Here is a 16,253-nt window from a genome sequence, read left to right on the forward strand (position 1 = left end):
AACCCTTCAGTTATAAAATGATCATATCCCTTTCTAACTTGGTCAGACTCTAACAAATCCTCATTTGTGTTTACCAAACCCTGTAACTTTACAGGTGCTTCAGTATGTTGCACACAAGCATCTGGAACTGCTTCCTTCTCTTTCTTTTTCAATTTGAAACAGTTAGCTATTACATGGCCAGGCTTCTTACAATAGTTACAAATAAGACCAAACTGTCTTTCCTTCACAGGTTTTCCTTCCTCCTTACCTCTCTCATTAACCTCTGATTTAATTTCTGATTTACCTTGAGTCTCCATATTATTTTTCCTCTTAAAAATTCTACCCTGAGGAAATTTATTCTTATGGATTAAAACATACTCATCAGCCAATCTAGCACAGTCCTGCAATTTATCAGTATCCCTCTCATTTAAGTAGGTCCTTACTTCAACAGGAATGATTCTTTTAAATTCCTCCATTAAAATCAGCTCTCTCAATGTATCATAGTCCTCATTTACATTTTTAGAAGAAACCCATCTCTCAAAACACATAGCTTTATCATAGGCAAATTCCACATAAGTCTTTTCCACAGACTTTTTCAAACTTCTGAATCTTTCCCTATACGCTTCTGGGACCAATTCGTATGCTTTGAGAATATTTGTTTTCACAATATCATAATCTAATGCTTGCGCAGCAATTAAAGCTGTGTAAACTTGCTGTGCCTTGCCTTTAATCACACTCTGTAACAACACTGACCATTTATCTTTCGGCCACTCTGACATCCGAGCAATAGTTTCAAAATGTTGAAAATATCTTTCCACTTCTGTTTCACTAAATGGAGGGACCAATTTAATTTCTTGGCTAGCAACAAACGGTTTTCCAAAATCAGAAGACTGATTCTCAGACCTTAAATTCTCAATTGCATATTCAAACTCTCTCTTTTTCTGGTCAGATTCCAATTTATAACGCTCCAATTCTGCTTTACTTTGTTCCAACTTCATTTGTTCAATTTGCAACTGTATCTCCAGATTACTTATTGGAAACGATTCTAAAATCGATTCATCAAAATCACCTGAAGCCACAAAGTGTGATGCGATTTTTCTCTGTATTACAGCTTTTGATGTAGTCGCCAAAATACCTTTAAGTTGCAATCTCTTAGCAATCTCAGATACTTCAGTTTTTTTCGCCTTCGCTAACAAATCCGCGTCTGGCGAATCCAGAAACTCATCAATATTCATCGTTGCCGAATACCACTCAAAAGCCAATCAAACAAAAGAATCGAGCAATCCCCGTTACCAAAACACCGATTCAAAATTCAAAAAGCATTGAAACTCAAACGATCCAAATCCGGACGTAGCCCCCATAATTATGTTATGTATTCAGGCAACAATAAATATATATGAGTTAGGCAAGGGTTTTTATAACAAATAACACGTTTATTAAACACTGAAAACAAACCCCCTCAAAAGTAAACAAACTCAAACGTAACCGGAACTCAGCTGCTGTACGGCAGATTCACAGTTCTTAATAGCGTTGCATGTTCAAACAGTTCTTAAAGCGGTATTGAAAAAAAACAGTTCTTTAGAGCGGTATGCCGAAAAAAAAACAGTTCACAGTCCTTTTAAAAGGAGAGACTTTTTAAAGCGATTTAAATTCTCTTCCACGTCGTTGTCCTTCGATTCCCCCGGCGTCGAACTTTCCCACGAAGAATTTTATAAAATATAACGGCTTAAATGCACTGACCTTCCTTCCACACTATTCTCAAATCCTTTCTGGTCAACCCAGGGATTAACAGCAAGAATAGTCAACGAAATCCTTCCGAATGAGGATCAAATAAAGTCGAACTTTTCCACCGTTGAAAATCGATTCTCCTCGATCTTTATCTTCCAAATTCTTATCTTCACTCTCCATCAGCAAAGAAACTGTTGGCGATGACCTTTTAAACTTCAGGCATTATATAAAACTTCATTTTTCAACTAAACTGCGTCATCACATTAAATCACGCAGTGACATGAAGTCATCTTGGCAAATCTAGCCACGAACTGCCCCACCTGACAGGGTGGGTCTTCCTTTTATACCCTGTAAAAAAAACCTGTCACATGACCTCTACTGGCGGGAAAATGACATCACTCCACCATCACAAGACCATTACCTCATGTCCAGTATAACTTCAACCCCAGTCACGTGACAAGGGTACCACTGTCACGTGTCACGGGTACGTAACACTAGCCAACAATATGAACTAAAACTAGTTCTAAAACTAATACTAAAACTTTTTTCTGAAATATAAGGAGTAAAAAGAGGCAAGAGTACATATTGCATCATTGGAAAACGACACTGGAGAGGTGGTAATGGGGGACATGGAAAATAGTGGATGAACTCAATCTATATTTTGCATTATTCTTCACTGTGGAAGGGCCTGTGGTATGCTGGAAGTTGAAGAATATCAGGAGGCAGACATAAGTGTAATTGCTATTTCTAGGGAGAAGGAGCTTGGGAAACTGAACGATCTGAAGGTAGATAAGTCACCTGCACCAGATGGGACTAAATCCCAGGATTCGATTCTGAAGGAGATAGCTGAAGAGAATGAGGAGGCATTAGTAATGATCATTCAGAATTCACTATATTCTGGAATGGTTCCTAAAGACTGGAAAATTACAAAATGTCATTCCAACCTTAAATAACCTGGATGAAGAAGTGGAGGGATGGGTTGGTAAGTTTGCTGATGACACAAAGGTTGGGGGTGTTGTGGATAGTGTGGAGGGCTATCAGAGGTTACAGTGGGACATTGATAGGATGCAAAATGGGGCTGAGAAGTGGCAGATGGATTTCAACCCAGGTAAGTGTGAGGTGGTTCATTCTGGTAGGTCAAATATAATGGCAGAATATAGTATTAATGGTAAGACGGCAGTGTGGAGGATCAGAGGGATCTTGGGGTCCGAGTCCAGAGGACACTCAAAGCAGCTGCGCAGGTTGACTCTGTGGTTAAGAAGGCATACGGTGCATTGGCCTTCATCAATTGTGGAATTGAATTTAGGAGCCAAGAGGTAATGTTGCAGCTATATAGGACCCTGGTCAGACCCCACTTGGAGTACTGTGCTCCATTCTGGTCACCTCACTACAGGAAGGACGTGGAAGCCATAGAAAGGGTGCAGAGGAGATTTACAAGGATGTTGTCTGGATTGGGGAGCATGCCTTATGAGAATAGGTTGATTGAACTCGGCCTTTTCTCCTTGGAGTGACCTGATAGAGGTGTACAAGATAATGAGAGGCATTGATCGTGTGGATAGTCAGAGGCTTTTTCCCAGGGCTGAAATGGCTATCATGAGAGGACACAGTTTTAAGGTGCTTGGAAGTAGGTACAGAGGAGATGTCAGGGGTAAGTTTTTTGTGCAGAATGGTGAGTGCGTGGATGGGATACCATAGGGTCTTTTAAGAGGCTCTTGTACCTCCTGCCTGATGGCAGCAGCGAGAAGAGAGCACGGCCTGGGTGGTGAGGATCTCTGATGATGGACGCTGCTTTCCTCCGGCAGCATTTCATGTCGATGTGCTCAGTGGTTGGGAGGGCTCTCCCTGTGATGTACTGGGCCGAATCCACTACCTTTTGTAGCTTCATCGCACTCTCGATGTGAACCGTGTGTTAATGAAATGGGTTACATTCATTCAGACCAGCACGTTGACCACAGGTCTATCAGGCAGTGGTCAGCACGGAATGCCCCGCAGTTACTGCAGGACAACGATTGGATGTACCTGGTGTGGTGGTTCCCTGAGCGACAGTCCGGACCATCAGCAGATCTCACCGTCAGTCACCAAGACCTCGCCTGGCCGGCGGTGAGAGGAGCCCTCCCAGTCTGATCCTTGCTGCACACTGGAGCATCACTCCCTCAGCGCGCTGCCCCGAGATTGATGCAGTGGAGATGAGACCGTCTCTCAGCTCTTTGCGGACGGATGTGGAGAAAGATGCAAGGGTCTGAGCCACGGCAGCCGAGTGACACTGATCTTCAGGCTGTTCCCAGGACGCTCAGGAAAACGGACAGGGTTCCTCTGCCACTGGACAGGGAGAGGCCGGGTTGGGTGAGGAAGCCTCTCTATTATTGTAGTAGTGAACCACCCCAGGGGTCACATGAGTGGCAACGGTGAATAAAGTTTATTTTGATAAAAAAGAATGCAACTTGTGGTCTGTGTCCAGAGTGAGGGAGACCAGGCCTTCCATCGGAGCCAGGACAGACATGGCTGAAGTCAGGGAGGGCCGTGGAAAGCAGAACGTCACTGAGAAACTGAATGCTTTCCACCCTGTGACATATAATATCCAGTCCAGTGCCTTTTTCCTGCAGCCACGGGTCACCACCCGTCTCCCCACAGCAAAATATTCTCCTCACATCCCGGTTTCATAGCATGAACTAATTTAACAGTTGCTTTAAATGTTTACTTAACCACCATCTTACACCCCAGTCTGACTCTCTTTAGACCTGGAGAAAAATGTAAAAAAAGAGCTGCTGGAGGAACAGCATTTGTCAGGAGGAATGGACAATCGACATTTTGGGTTGAGACAGCCCAGATGAAAGATCTCGACCCGGAAATTTGACTGATCATTTCTCTCCACAGATGCTTCCTGACCCACCCAGTTGCTCCAGCATTTTGTTTCTTACTAGAGCTTCCATCATCTGCATTTCTTGTGCCTCTCTTCTCTTTTGGTCCTGCCTTGGAATGACCCCTTCATGTTCTTCTTAATCCCAGCACACCTACTGGGCCGAAGCTTGTTCAGCCCTGTGGCTTATCCTTTCCCCACACGACTTCAATCGTCTCCCAGGCGAAGGTCCTTCCTGTCCCGGGGATGTGGCCTTTGGAGATTCAGCTGACGTTCACTGTTTTTACAGGATGGGGTGTTTACCCCATGACCTCGTTTTGCAGCCGGGCTTGGGCAGTCCATGGCCAAGCTTCCGAGAGTGATTCAGATCCCACCCTGAGGTGGGAATGGCAGCGTTTCCTTCCCACTGAGGACGTGGATAACGCCCTGGTTCAGATTTTTACCGCTATCTGTAGGTGATTCATTTCGGAAGTTCTGGAAGATCAGTCTGTTCTGCTTTCTGGCCTGTTTGGGTTTGAGCTAAGATAAGGGGCTTTGATGTTCAACTTGGAAATGTTGTGTCAGCCAATCAGGATGGTGGAATTGGGAGAAGGTTCTAGAGAAGGCCGGGCGGAGAGGTTTTTGTGCCGACACTGGTGTGGGTCGAGGTCTTTCTGGCGGGGGCTGGGAGAAGACAGGAGGGAAGCTGACTGAGGATGCCGTCCCCGTTGCACAATGTTGTTCATGGAGTTGAATGGCTTCAAGGAGAAAGGACCTGTGCTCCCGAGGGAGAGTCCGTTTGTTCGAGATGGATTTCGAGAGATATTCGGAAGGTGGTGCGTGATTTCACACAGACCGCGGGTCCAACGTGTGAGTAAAGACAACTTCAGGATGAGCACCAACTTACGTGCAATTTATGATGGGCCCTTGTGTTTCTTTGATAACTGTTTAGTTGATAAACATTCATAAATATCTTTCATTATAATCGTATGTAGTGTATTTTTGCTGCCGAGTGATTGCATGGGAACAGCAAGTCACACAGATCGAGGTTCGGGTGGGTTTAGGGGACCAAGTGAAATCTACCCTAGAGATACAGAGAGTGGGAGAAGTGTTTTTCTCGCCGCTGAGTCCGGTGGCTGTTTGCGAGGAGCTCCAGACACGCCCAGTGAAGTGGTTTCACCGGCAACAACACAACGTTCATCCCCGAGACCGCAGCGCCCCAGGTGGACAATCCCCGTACCGCAGGGTTCAGCGGCTCCCCGAAAGGGAAAATATCCAGAACCCGGAAGTACCGGGAGTTAACATGGCTTCGAAAGGACAGGTCGAGAGTTTAACCGAGGAGGCAGTTTGTCCCATCTGCCTGGATTTCTTCACCGATCCGGTTATACTGGACTGTGGGCACAACTTCTGCCGCTCCTGTATCACTCGGTGTTGGGAAAGGGAGGAGAGAAACTCCTGCCCGGAATGTAGAGAGGAGTTTTCAGACCGCACCCTCAGGGTCAATCGGGCCTTGGCAAATCTGTCTGAGAAAGCTCGAAAACTAAACCTGAATCCCAAAGGGAAGCACACGAGGAAGAACTGAAGCTGTTTTGTGAAAACGACAAGAAACTGCTCTGTCTGATCTGTAAAGATTCGCGGGAACACAAGGAGCACCGCTTCCTGCCGATTAAAGAAGCTGTTGAAGTCTACAAGGTAAAATCAAATCGATTTTGATCACCTGATGTTTTTTTTCATTTTATATTTATTTGTATATGACAATCAATTGGCTTGACTCAGCACTGCATCTTTATTGTCTAATTCCTTCACTCTCTGCCTCCCAGCGCCGGGTTAAATCTGCGTTCGACTCTCTCACAGAAAAGAAATGCGAGCTCGAGGACATGGAGCGGCAACAGAAAAAGAAGGTTTCCGGAGTTCGGGTGAGGCTTCCTGAGCAGCATTTCCAATAATACTGTGTAGTTTTGTTCCCTTTAATGCCGAGTAGCAGAGTATCGCAGCTCCAGTGACCTGGATTCGATCCTGACCTCTGGTGCTCTCTGCGTGGAGTTTGCATGTTCTCCTTGAGATCACAGTGGGCCGGCATTGTCAAGAAATCTAGACGAATGTATAATTCGGGGCTGTAATTAACCTTGTGATGGCGGGTGGTCTGTGAATCAGGTGGGAGTTGATGGATCAGTGAGGAAGAATCGGTTTAAGGGAGACGTGAATGAATGGGATTGAATATCTGAGAAATAGCATAGGGTCAGTGGGCTGAATGGTCTCCTTCCATGTCACAGGGAAATACTTTACAGCCAAATAATAAACGAGCCTCTCCTTTCATTCGACAGGAACAGTCACACAGTGTTCAGTCCCACATCACATCCCAGTTTGATGAACTGCGCCGGATTATCACCGAGAAAGAGCAGCGTTTACTCCGAGATCTCAGGGAAGAGGAGGAGAGGATTCCGAATCCGATGGAGAAAAATCTTCGAGAGATTCAAGAGAATTTAAATTCTATCTGGGAGAAAATGTCAAAGTTACAGGAACGGATGGATCAACAAGACAATGTGACATTTCTCATGGTGAGATTTCAGTTTGGTTCTGTAAAAGTGCACTGTCTCAAAATGATGTATTTTAACTCAGTGTGGTATTTACAGACACTATCATTGTAAACAGATTTAAACCCGACAGATGTTTTGATGGTTCAGGATTGTTGTGTTCCTCAAACCGGCCTCCCATAGCATCTGTACATCACAGGACAGTCTGCAGCCTTCTCAGGAATGAGTTACTCTGATCAGAGCACTGAGCTGGTGATCGTTTCTGTGATTCCCATGTATAATATCCCCAATACTCAGAGTAACACCCAGTTACAGTCACAGGCTGTGAGTGTGTCTGGTGTGGTGGGTGTGAGGGTCACTCTGTCGATCAGTGGGAACTGAGATTGAATTTCACATTGTGACCCACACATCAGATTAAACATCCACAATGTCTATAAAAAGTATTCACCACCACCCCCTCCCCCGGCTTGGAAGTTTCATTGTTTTTCATGTTTCTTGTCTCAAACTGAAAACAGATCTCTGCATTAATCTAAACTAATTAGAAATATAAAACACAAAATAACTGATTGCATAAGTATTCAACCCCTTGAAGTCAGTATTTAGTAGATGTATCTTTGGCAGCAATTACAACCTTGAGCCTGTGTGGATCGGTCTCTATCAGCTTTGCACATCTGGACACTGCAATCTTTCCCCATTCTTCTTTACAAAGCTGCACACGCTCTGTCAGATTGCACGGGGATCGTGAGTGAACAGCCCTCGTCAAATCCAGGCACAGTTCTCAATGGATTGAGACTGGACTCTGACTCGGCCACTCCAGGACATTAACTTTGTTGATTTTAAGTCATTCCTGTGTAGCTTTGGCTTTATGCTTGGGGTCATTGTCTTGCTGGAAAACAAATCTTCTTCCAAGTCACAGTTCTCTTGCAGACTGCATCAGGTTTTCCTCCAGGATTTCCCTGTGTTTTGCTGCATTCATTTTGTCCTCTACCATAGAAGCCTTTCAGGGCCTGCTGCAGTGAAGCATCCCCACAGCATGATGCAGCCACCAATATGCTTCACGGTAGGGTGTGTTTTTGATTATGTGCAGTTTTTCCCTTGCGCCTAAAATAGCATTTAGTCTGATGGCCAAAAAGCTCAATTTTGGTTTCATCAGACCATAGAACCTTCTTCCAGCTGACCTCAGAGTCTTCCACATGCCTTCTGGAAACTCTTCCTCAGATTTCATGAGGTTTTTTTCAACAGTGGCTTTCTCTTTGCCACTGTCCCATAAAGCTGTGACTGGTGAACAATTGTTGTATATGTAGTCTCTCCCCTCTCAGTCATTGAAGCTTGTATCTCATCCAGAGTTGAGATAGATCACGAGTCCTTCTTGCATGGTCGTTCAGTTGACAGCCTGTTCTAGACATATTTACAGCTGTGCCATATTGTTTCCATTTCTTGATGATTGACTTAATTCAGTGACTTTGAAATTCTCTTTGTCCATCTCCTGATTTGTGCTTTTCAATAACCTTTTTGCAGAGTTGCTTGGAGTGTTCTTTTGTCTTCATGGTGTAGTTTTTGCCGGGATACTGACTCACCAACAGTTGGAGCTTCCAGACAGTTGTATTTTTACTACAATCAATTGAAACACCTTCACTGTACACAGTTCTCTAAAAACAGATCCCCATTGAAACAATTATAATTCTAAAACCAAATGGCTGCACGAGTGATAATTTGGTGTGTTATATTAAAGGAGGAGGAGTTCTAATGCAATCAATTATTTTGTATTTTAATTAATTTAGATCACTTTGTAGAGATCTGTTTTCACTGAGCCACAAAAGAGTTTTTCTTCTGATCAGCATCAAACAAGCCAAATTAAATCCACTGTGAAATAATGTTTTAAAACAGTAAAAGATGAAAACAGGTGAATACTTTTTAATAGACTGTACATCCAGATTAGAACAGGTTCATTGTTTTACAGACAATTGAACTGACTTTCTTTTTCAGATATATTCTTCATTGGATTATATCCCATTTTACACAACAGACAGGTCTTTCAACCCTTCTTCTGCTATCAACTTCTCTGCTTCACAAGCAACCTCCCACCTATCACCACTGCTGGCAACAGTGCCCGAACTCCATAAGAACATAAGAATTATGTCAGGAACGGGGGCAGGATTGGACCCAAATGCAGGACGCAGACACTGAAGTACTAGGGGTAGGACAGGATGGGGATGCCATGGCATGTGAGGGGCGAGGAAGGCAGGAGGATCCCAGAGTTCAGACAAGGCAGGCAGGAGTATCCCTCATGGCAGGCTGCATGGATCCCAGGCAGGGCCACCTCCCAGGCAGAAACACGGAGGCCTGGGCCAGTCACAGACACCTGGGCAGGTGCAGGGCAGGTAGCAATAGGTGGAAAGGGCAGAAACCCCCACCAGGCAGCAGCAGTCCAGCCAGACCTGCCCGATGGAGGCAAGGGATCAGAAGGAAGCTGGGTCCAGGGTGAGCAGCAGGACTACCGTGATACACCGGTAAATTGGGAAAGGCAACCAACAGCGTGGCAGCACAAGCAAGGAGAATAAAGCTGAACAGCAGGACCAGCACACAGGAGAGAAGCAGGGAAACAAGACCAACCTGATAGAGCATATACAGAACAGGCCAGCAACCAGGGTAGAGCAGGATTCCGAGCAGGGCAGCAACCAGGGTAGAACAGGATACAGCCAGGATTCAGAGCCAGCAGTCCAGGTACAGAGCAGGTTAAACCAGCTTCAGAGCAGAACAACCCCACAACTAGGCTTAGTCCCCGAGCCCCTTATAAACACCTGCCCCCTAATAGGCAACAGGTGTACCTCCTTAAGCCAAGATGATCCAATGGCTCCGTGTGACAGGAGGGCTGGCTGCAAGGCCCGGAGTCCGGAGTCCGCGGACCGGAGCAAGACCTGGAATGCGGGCTCCAGACCAGACCCTAACAAATTAGGAGCAGGAGTAGGCCATCTGGACCATCGAGCCTGCTCCATCATTCAACAGGATCATGTCTGATCCTATCGATCCTGGACTCATCTCCACCTACCTGCCTTTTCCCCGTAACCCTTAATTCTCCAACTATGCCAAACTCTATCCAACCTTGTCTTTAGTATATTTATTGAGGTGACCGCCACTGTTTCACTGGGCAGAGAATTCCACAGATTCACCACTCTCTGGGAAAAGCGGTTCCTCCTCATCTCTGTCCGAAATTTGCTCCCCTGAATCTTAAAGTCAAGTCGTCAAGTCACTTTTTTATTGTCATTTTGACTATAACTGCTGGTCTAAAAATGAGACAACTTTTTTTCAGGACCATGGTGTTACATGACACAGTACAAAAACGAGACTGAGCTACGTAAAAAACAACACAGAAAAAAACTACACTAGACTACAGACCTACCCAGGACTGCATGAAGTGCACAAAACAGTGCAGGCATTACAATAAATAATAAACAGGACAGTAGGGTAAGGTGTCAGTCCAGGCTCTGGGTGTTGAGGAGTCTGATAGTTTGGGGGAAGAAACTGTTACACAGTCTGGTCGTGAGAGCCCGAATGCTTCGGAGCCTTTTCCCAAACAGCAGGAGGGAGAAGAGTTTGTATGAGGGGTGCGTGGGGTCCTTCATAATGCTGTTTGCTTTGCGGATGCAGCGTGTAGTGTAAATGTCCATGATGGCGGGAAGAGAGACCCGGATGATACACCATACACCTTCTTAACCACAGAGTCAACCTGCTCAGCTGCTTTGGGCATCCAATGGACTTGGACTCCAAGATCCCTCTGATCCTCCACACTGTCAAGAGTCTTACTATTAATACTATATTCTGCCATCATATTTGACCTACCAAAATGAACCACCTCACCCTTATCTGGGTTGAACTCCATCTGCCACCTCTCAGCCCAGTTTTGCATCCTATTAATGTCTATATCCAGCTTACATCAAGCTCATCGTTTCAGAGACTATTACCCTGTCTTTCTTTTTCAGATATATTCTTCATTGGATTATATCCCATTTTACACAATAGACAGGTCTTTCAACCCTTCTCCTCCTATCAACTTCTCTGCTTCACAAGCAACCTCCCACCTATCACCACTGCTGGCAACAGTGCCCGAACTCCATAAGAATTAGGAGCAGGAGTAGGTCATCTGGACCACCGAGCCTGCTCCACCATTCAACAGGATCATGTCTGATCCTATCGATCCTGGACTCATCTCCACCTACCTGCCTTTTCTCCGTAACCCTTAATTCTCCAACTATGCCAAACTCTATCCAACCTTGTCTTTAGGTCCAAATGTTTGCTCAGCGCTACCTCTTCAGTGATAGCTATTGTGTCGAGGTCCTCACCTCCTATCGCATCCATAACATCTCTCTTTGGCATGTTAGTTGTGTTCTCCACCGTGAAGACTGACACAAAATAATCATTCAAAGCCTCGGCCATGTCCTCATCACCCAATATCAATTCCCCTTCTCATCCTCCAAGGGACCTACATTCACTTTGGCCACCCTTTTCCACTTTACAAAATTATAAAATCTTTTACTATCCATTTTTATATTTTGTGCCAGTTTATTTTCATAATCTATCTTCCCTTTCTTTACTGCTCACTTTGTGGTTCTTTGTTACTTTCTCAAGTTTTCCCAGACTTCCAGTTTCCCACCACTCTTGGCGACCCTGTACGCACGAGCTTTCAGTTTGATGCCTTCCTTTATTTCCTTAGTTATTGATGACTCTCCCCACCATTACTGCCATTGTTTTTAACTGGAATATAGTTTTGTTAAGCACCATAAAAAATCTGTTTGAAAGTCTTCCACTGTTCCTCAACCATCCCACCTGTGTTCCCAGTCTATCCTGTACAACTTCTCCCTCCTCCCACCCTCGTTTAGGCAGAATACACTGGTTTTAGATGAAACTATTGCACCCTCCATTTGTATGAGAAACTCACCCATAGCATGATCACTCTTCCCAAAATGATCCTTAACTACAAATTGCTAATTTTACCTTTCTCACTGCAGAAGACCAGATCCAAGACAGCACGTTCCTTTGTAGGTTCAGTAACATGTTGTTCAAGACAGCTATCACATATTATTCTGTGAAGTCCTCCTCAGGACTGCCTGGACCAACTTGATTCACCCAGTTAAAGTACCCCACGATAACTGCTCGTGCCTCAGATATTTCTTTGTTTATTGCCTGTGCCACTGTGATGTAATTGTTCAGTGGCCGATAGACAACTTCCACCAGTGATTTTTCCCTTTACGATTCCAAATCGCTACCCCCATCTAACATTCAATATTCTGCTCCTTAGATCTTGTATCGTCTCTCACTGTCGCCCTGATCTCATCCTTAAATAAGAGCATTACCCCACCTCCCTTACCTTCCTGCCTATCCTTCCGTGTTACCTGATATCCTTGGATATTAAATTCCCAATCCTCTCCACCCTGCAACCATGTTTCTGTAATGGCCATTAAACCATACCCCTTTATACTGACTGGTGCCACGACTCACTGACCTTGTTACGAATATTCTGGGCATTCAGGTAAAATGTCCTTACAATCCAGTAACCTTTGCATCTTTTGCACTTGTCTTTTCTGCCCTTTTTAACTTTTTCTTTTTCTTTATCTTTATCTTTGCTTTTCTCTTTTACTTTCTCCATACTTCTCCGATCTGTTGAACCTATTCAACTGTGCTTCCTCACCAAAGCTTCTTGAGTCAAAATTGGTAATCTATACCACGAAGCAACTGTAAGTCCTGCCTTGTTGGTCCTACAATAGCTTCATCACTATTCTAATTATTGGTTTACTTTCTCCCTTTGCAAAACACACTAAGTGCCTCTGTTACCACAGGCACTAGCAAACTGCTTATGCAAAGGTGAAAAAACTGGCTGCTCAAAACAAGAGATAGTTCCTTTGCTGCCCCTGTAAGGTGACCAAACACAAGTTATAGAAGCAGTCGTGTCTGTGATTTAAAATAGAACAAAAGAATGCTACAGGCCAAACCAGCCAAACCTCTTTCTCTCACTCTCACACTCTCCCCAACAACACGCAGAGTTGGACCGGAGTCTGTATGTGTTTATCCGGCTTCCCCATCACATTCAATCTCTGCTGTTCCACTTCAACCTCTCCTATGACAGTGAGTTCCACATTCCCTTCACTACATTTCAAGCAGAGATGCGTTCTCCACCCACACCCAATCCAATCCATCACTAATCTTAAATTCCGGCATCTGATCCTCCCTGACATCATATCCAGAAAAACATTCACAGCCTGTCCAGTCTTTCCCGTCAGTTCCATCCTCTCAGTTATGGGATAATTAGCAACTTTCTCCCGGGTTCTGTGCCCCTTGTTACAGTCTCCCTTTTCTCCATGTGTGTCAGTGAGAGAGAGCTGGGAAGTGGGAAATTTCAATAACTTGGCTCAAATTCATGATATTGGGATGCACACAGTCAGTCAATTGAGATCTGTGTTTTATTTATTTCAGGAGGAAGCTCGTTGGAAGAGGAGGTAGGACATGGTCTTTACTGAAAAACAGTGTGGATTTGTAAAATAGTTCCAATATCACTGATGCTCAGTTTATGACCAGCTGTGTAATGTTTACAGGATCAGTGATGATGAACATGTGCTGTCGGTGACACATGGCACCCTACCTGTTGAAAAATTCGATCACCCCTTTCTGTTGAACACAACGTTGAGAGAAATGTCTGATACAATTAAGCGAGGTAAACATTTACAGTTTCCTTTCTCCTTGTTTGTGAACAATTTTAAGTGATACTTCCTATCAGATACCTTCTTCTTTAGGCCTTTGACTCTTCCACCTATCCCATCTCAGCTTCTCACATCATTCCGCCTCCTCACACCATCTGCCTTCTATCTCACCTGGACTCTCCAATCACCCTACAACTTTTGCTCATCCCCTCACCCATCTGCTTCCTTTCCAGTCCGGGTGAAGGGTCTCAGGCTGAAGTGTGAACTTGTTCATTTCCCTCTGTAAACTGTGCGTGACTCGAGTTTGTCTGGCGTTTTGTGTGTGTGGCCGGCAAGATTCCAGTTGTGAGTGAACCCAGTGACTGAGACTCCAGAGCCACCAGGATAGAGAGGTCCAAAGATTCACACCCCCCTGCGAGAAGAAAGTTCTCCTCTTCTCAATCCTGAATGACATTTCCCTTATTCAGAGTCGGTGAGCCCTGGTTCCAGACTCATCGGCCAAGGGAAACATTCTCCCTGCATCCAGCCCGTCGAGCCTTGTTAGAAATTTATACCTTTCCATGGAATTCCTCAACACAGCCAGGCTCCAGGGTGAGATGCCTCAGGAGGATGATCTGGGAAGGGGTTTGGCAGAAGTTTATTCACAGGGACAACAACACATTTGTGGCCAGTAAACTGTGAACCTTCTGTGGTTGTTCACTGAGGCTCCAGTTACAGCTTTCGTTCACTTTATTTCTCCTCTCCCCACAAATCTGACTGCACGGAGATCTGATCATTTCAGAAGCCGGCACCTCCCTACACTGAATCCCCAGTGTTTCTGCGGCTGTCAGATCCTCGTTCCCTCCCCTCGGGTGGATCTTTTATCGAGTTGAGAAACAGGACATTCAGTGAAAAGCTGCAGCAACACCCCCACATCCTCTGTCGATATCTCATTCCAGTCATTGAGATATAAACATGGAATCAGGCCCTTCGGCCCACCTTGTCCATACTGTAATTATAAATCAAGAGAAGGATAAAAAACATTATAAATAATCAAAAATGTTTCAGTGATCCTGTAGTGGAAAGTGGCCAGTAAAGGAGAGGAGCTTTGTGGCTTTGACTCGGGGAACGGCCTTGTCGAGGGAAGGGCCTTGTGAGAAAAGTGCGAGTCTTTGGCTGAGGAGTCTACGGCAAGGAGGCTGAGGGAGGAGACTACGCCACAGCTGGAGAGGGTGAGAGGTGGTGAAGAGATGACAGGTAAACTGATTCAGTGTGATGCTTGCCTGATGTGGGAGGTCAGGGACACTGATGGTGCCTCCGGCTGCTACAACTGTGAAAAGTGTGTCCAGGTTCAGCTCCCGAAGGAACATGTTGGGGCACTGGAGAGGCAAGTGGATGACCTCAGGTTCATCCGGGAAACCGAGAGTTTTCTGAACAGGACCTACAGTGAGATCGTTACACCAAGGATACCGGAAGAGGGGGGGGGGGGGCGACGACAATGAGGAAGGGATGGAAGCTTGAAGTACAGGAGACCCCGGGGGATGTGCCTCTTGAAAACAGGTTCACCCTCTTTGAAGGCTTTGAAGCTGTTGGGACAGAAGACACTGCCAGTCTGAGAGGCGGACAGGTCTGCGAGTCAAAAATCGGCACTGAAGGAAAGCCGAGGAGACAGACGTCAGGCAGAGCCGTGGTAGTAGGGGACTCCTTAGTGAGGGGTACAGAAAGGGGTTTCTGTGGCAACCAGTAGGATTTAAGGATGGTGTGTTGCCTCCCTGGAGCCAGGATCCAGGATGTCACGGACCGATTGCAGGGAATCCTCAAGGGTGAAGGTGAACAGCTGGAGGTGGTAGTGCACAAATGACATCGGGAAGAAGGGCAAGGACATTCTGCAGTATGACTTCAGAGAACTGGGATGAAGGCTGAAAAGCAGGACCTCCAGGGTGGTTACCTCCAGTTTGCTTCCAGTTCCTCGTGCTGGTGAGGGCAGGAACAGGGAGATAGGGGATCTCAATGTGTGGCTGAGGAGCTGGTGCGGGAAGCAGGGTTTTAGATTCTTAGACCACTGGGATCTGTTTTGGGGTAGGGATGAATTGTACAAAAGGGACGGGTTGCACCTTAACAGGCGGGAGACCAGCATTCTGGCAGACAGGTTTGCCACTGCTACATGGGTGTGTTTAAACTATAAGTGGGGTGGGGGGGAGGAGTCAAACTGGAAATACAAGGATGGAGTTAAAGGAAAAGAGAGAATAAGAAAAGTTAAGAAAGACAACAGAATTGACGGGGCAGAAAGCTCAGGAAGGGATCGGAGAGTATGGCCAAGTGCAATGGGTATCGATGTGAGAAACAAGGGGAGTAATGGATTAAAAGTATTATATATGAATGCACGAAGTATAAGAAATAAAGTGGATGAGCTTGAGGCTCAGTTGGAAATTGGCAAGTATGATGTTGTGGGAATAACAGAGACATGGCTGCTAGAGGACCAGGGCTGGGAAATGAATATTCAAG

General features: G+C 45.4%; 1 protein-coding gene across 1 annotated transcript in view; it reads left to right on the plus strand.

Annotated features, from left to right (window-relative positions):
* Positions 1-5,846: 5,846 nt before the first annotated feature.
* The window catches only part of LOC140720062 (nuclear factor 7, brain-like), a 37,327-nt gene continuing 26,920 nt past the window's right edge, over positions 5,847-16,253 (plus strand). The window contains 6 exon segments of the mRNA XM_073034965.1: positions 5,847-6,090; positions 6,093-6,235; positions 6,364-6,459; positions 6,868-7,101; positions 13,546-13,568; positions 13,665-13,783. Of these exon segments, the coding sequence (XP_072891066.1) occupies positions 5,847-6,090; positions 6,093-6,235; positions 6,364-6,459; positions 6,868-7,101; positions 13,546-13,568; positions 13,665-13,783 (859 nt within the window).

This window comes from Hemitrygon akajei, chromosome 2 (genome assembly GCF_048418815.1).
Source record: "Hemitrygon akajei chromosome 2, sHemAka1.3, whole genome shotgun sequence".
Taxonomy (NCBI): domain Eukaryota; kingdom Metazoa; phylum Chordata; class Chondrichthyes; order Myliobatiformes; family Dasyatidae; genus Hemitrygon; species Hemitrygon akajei.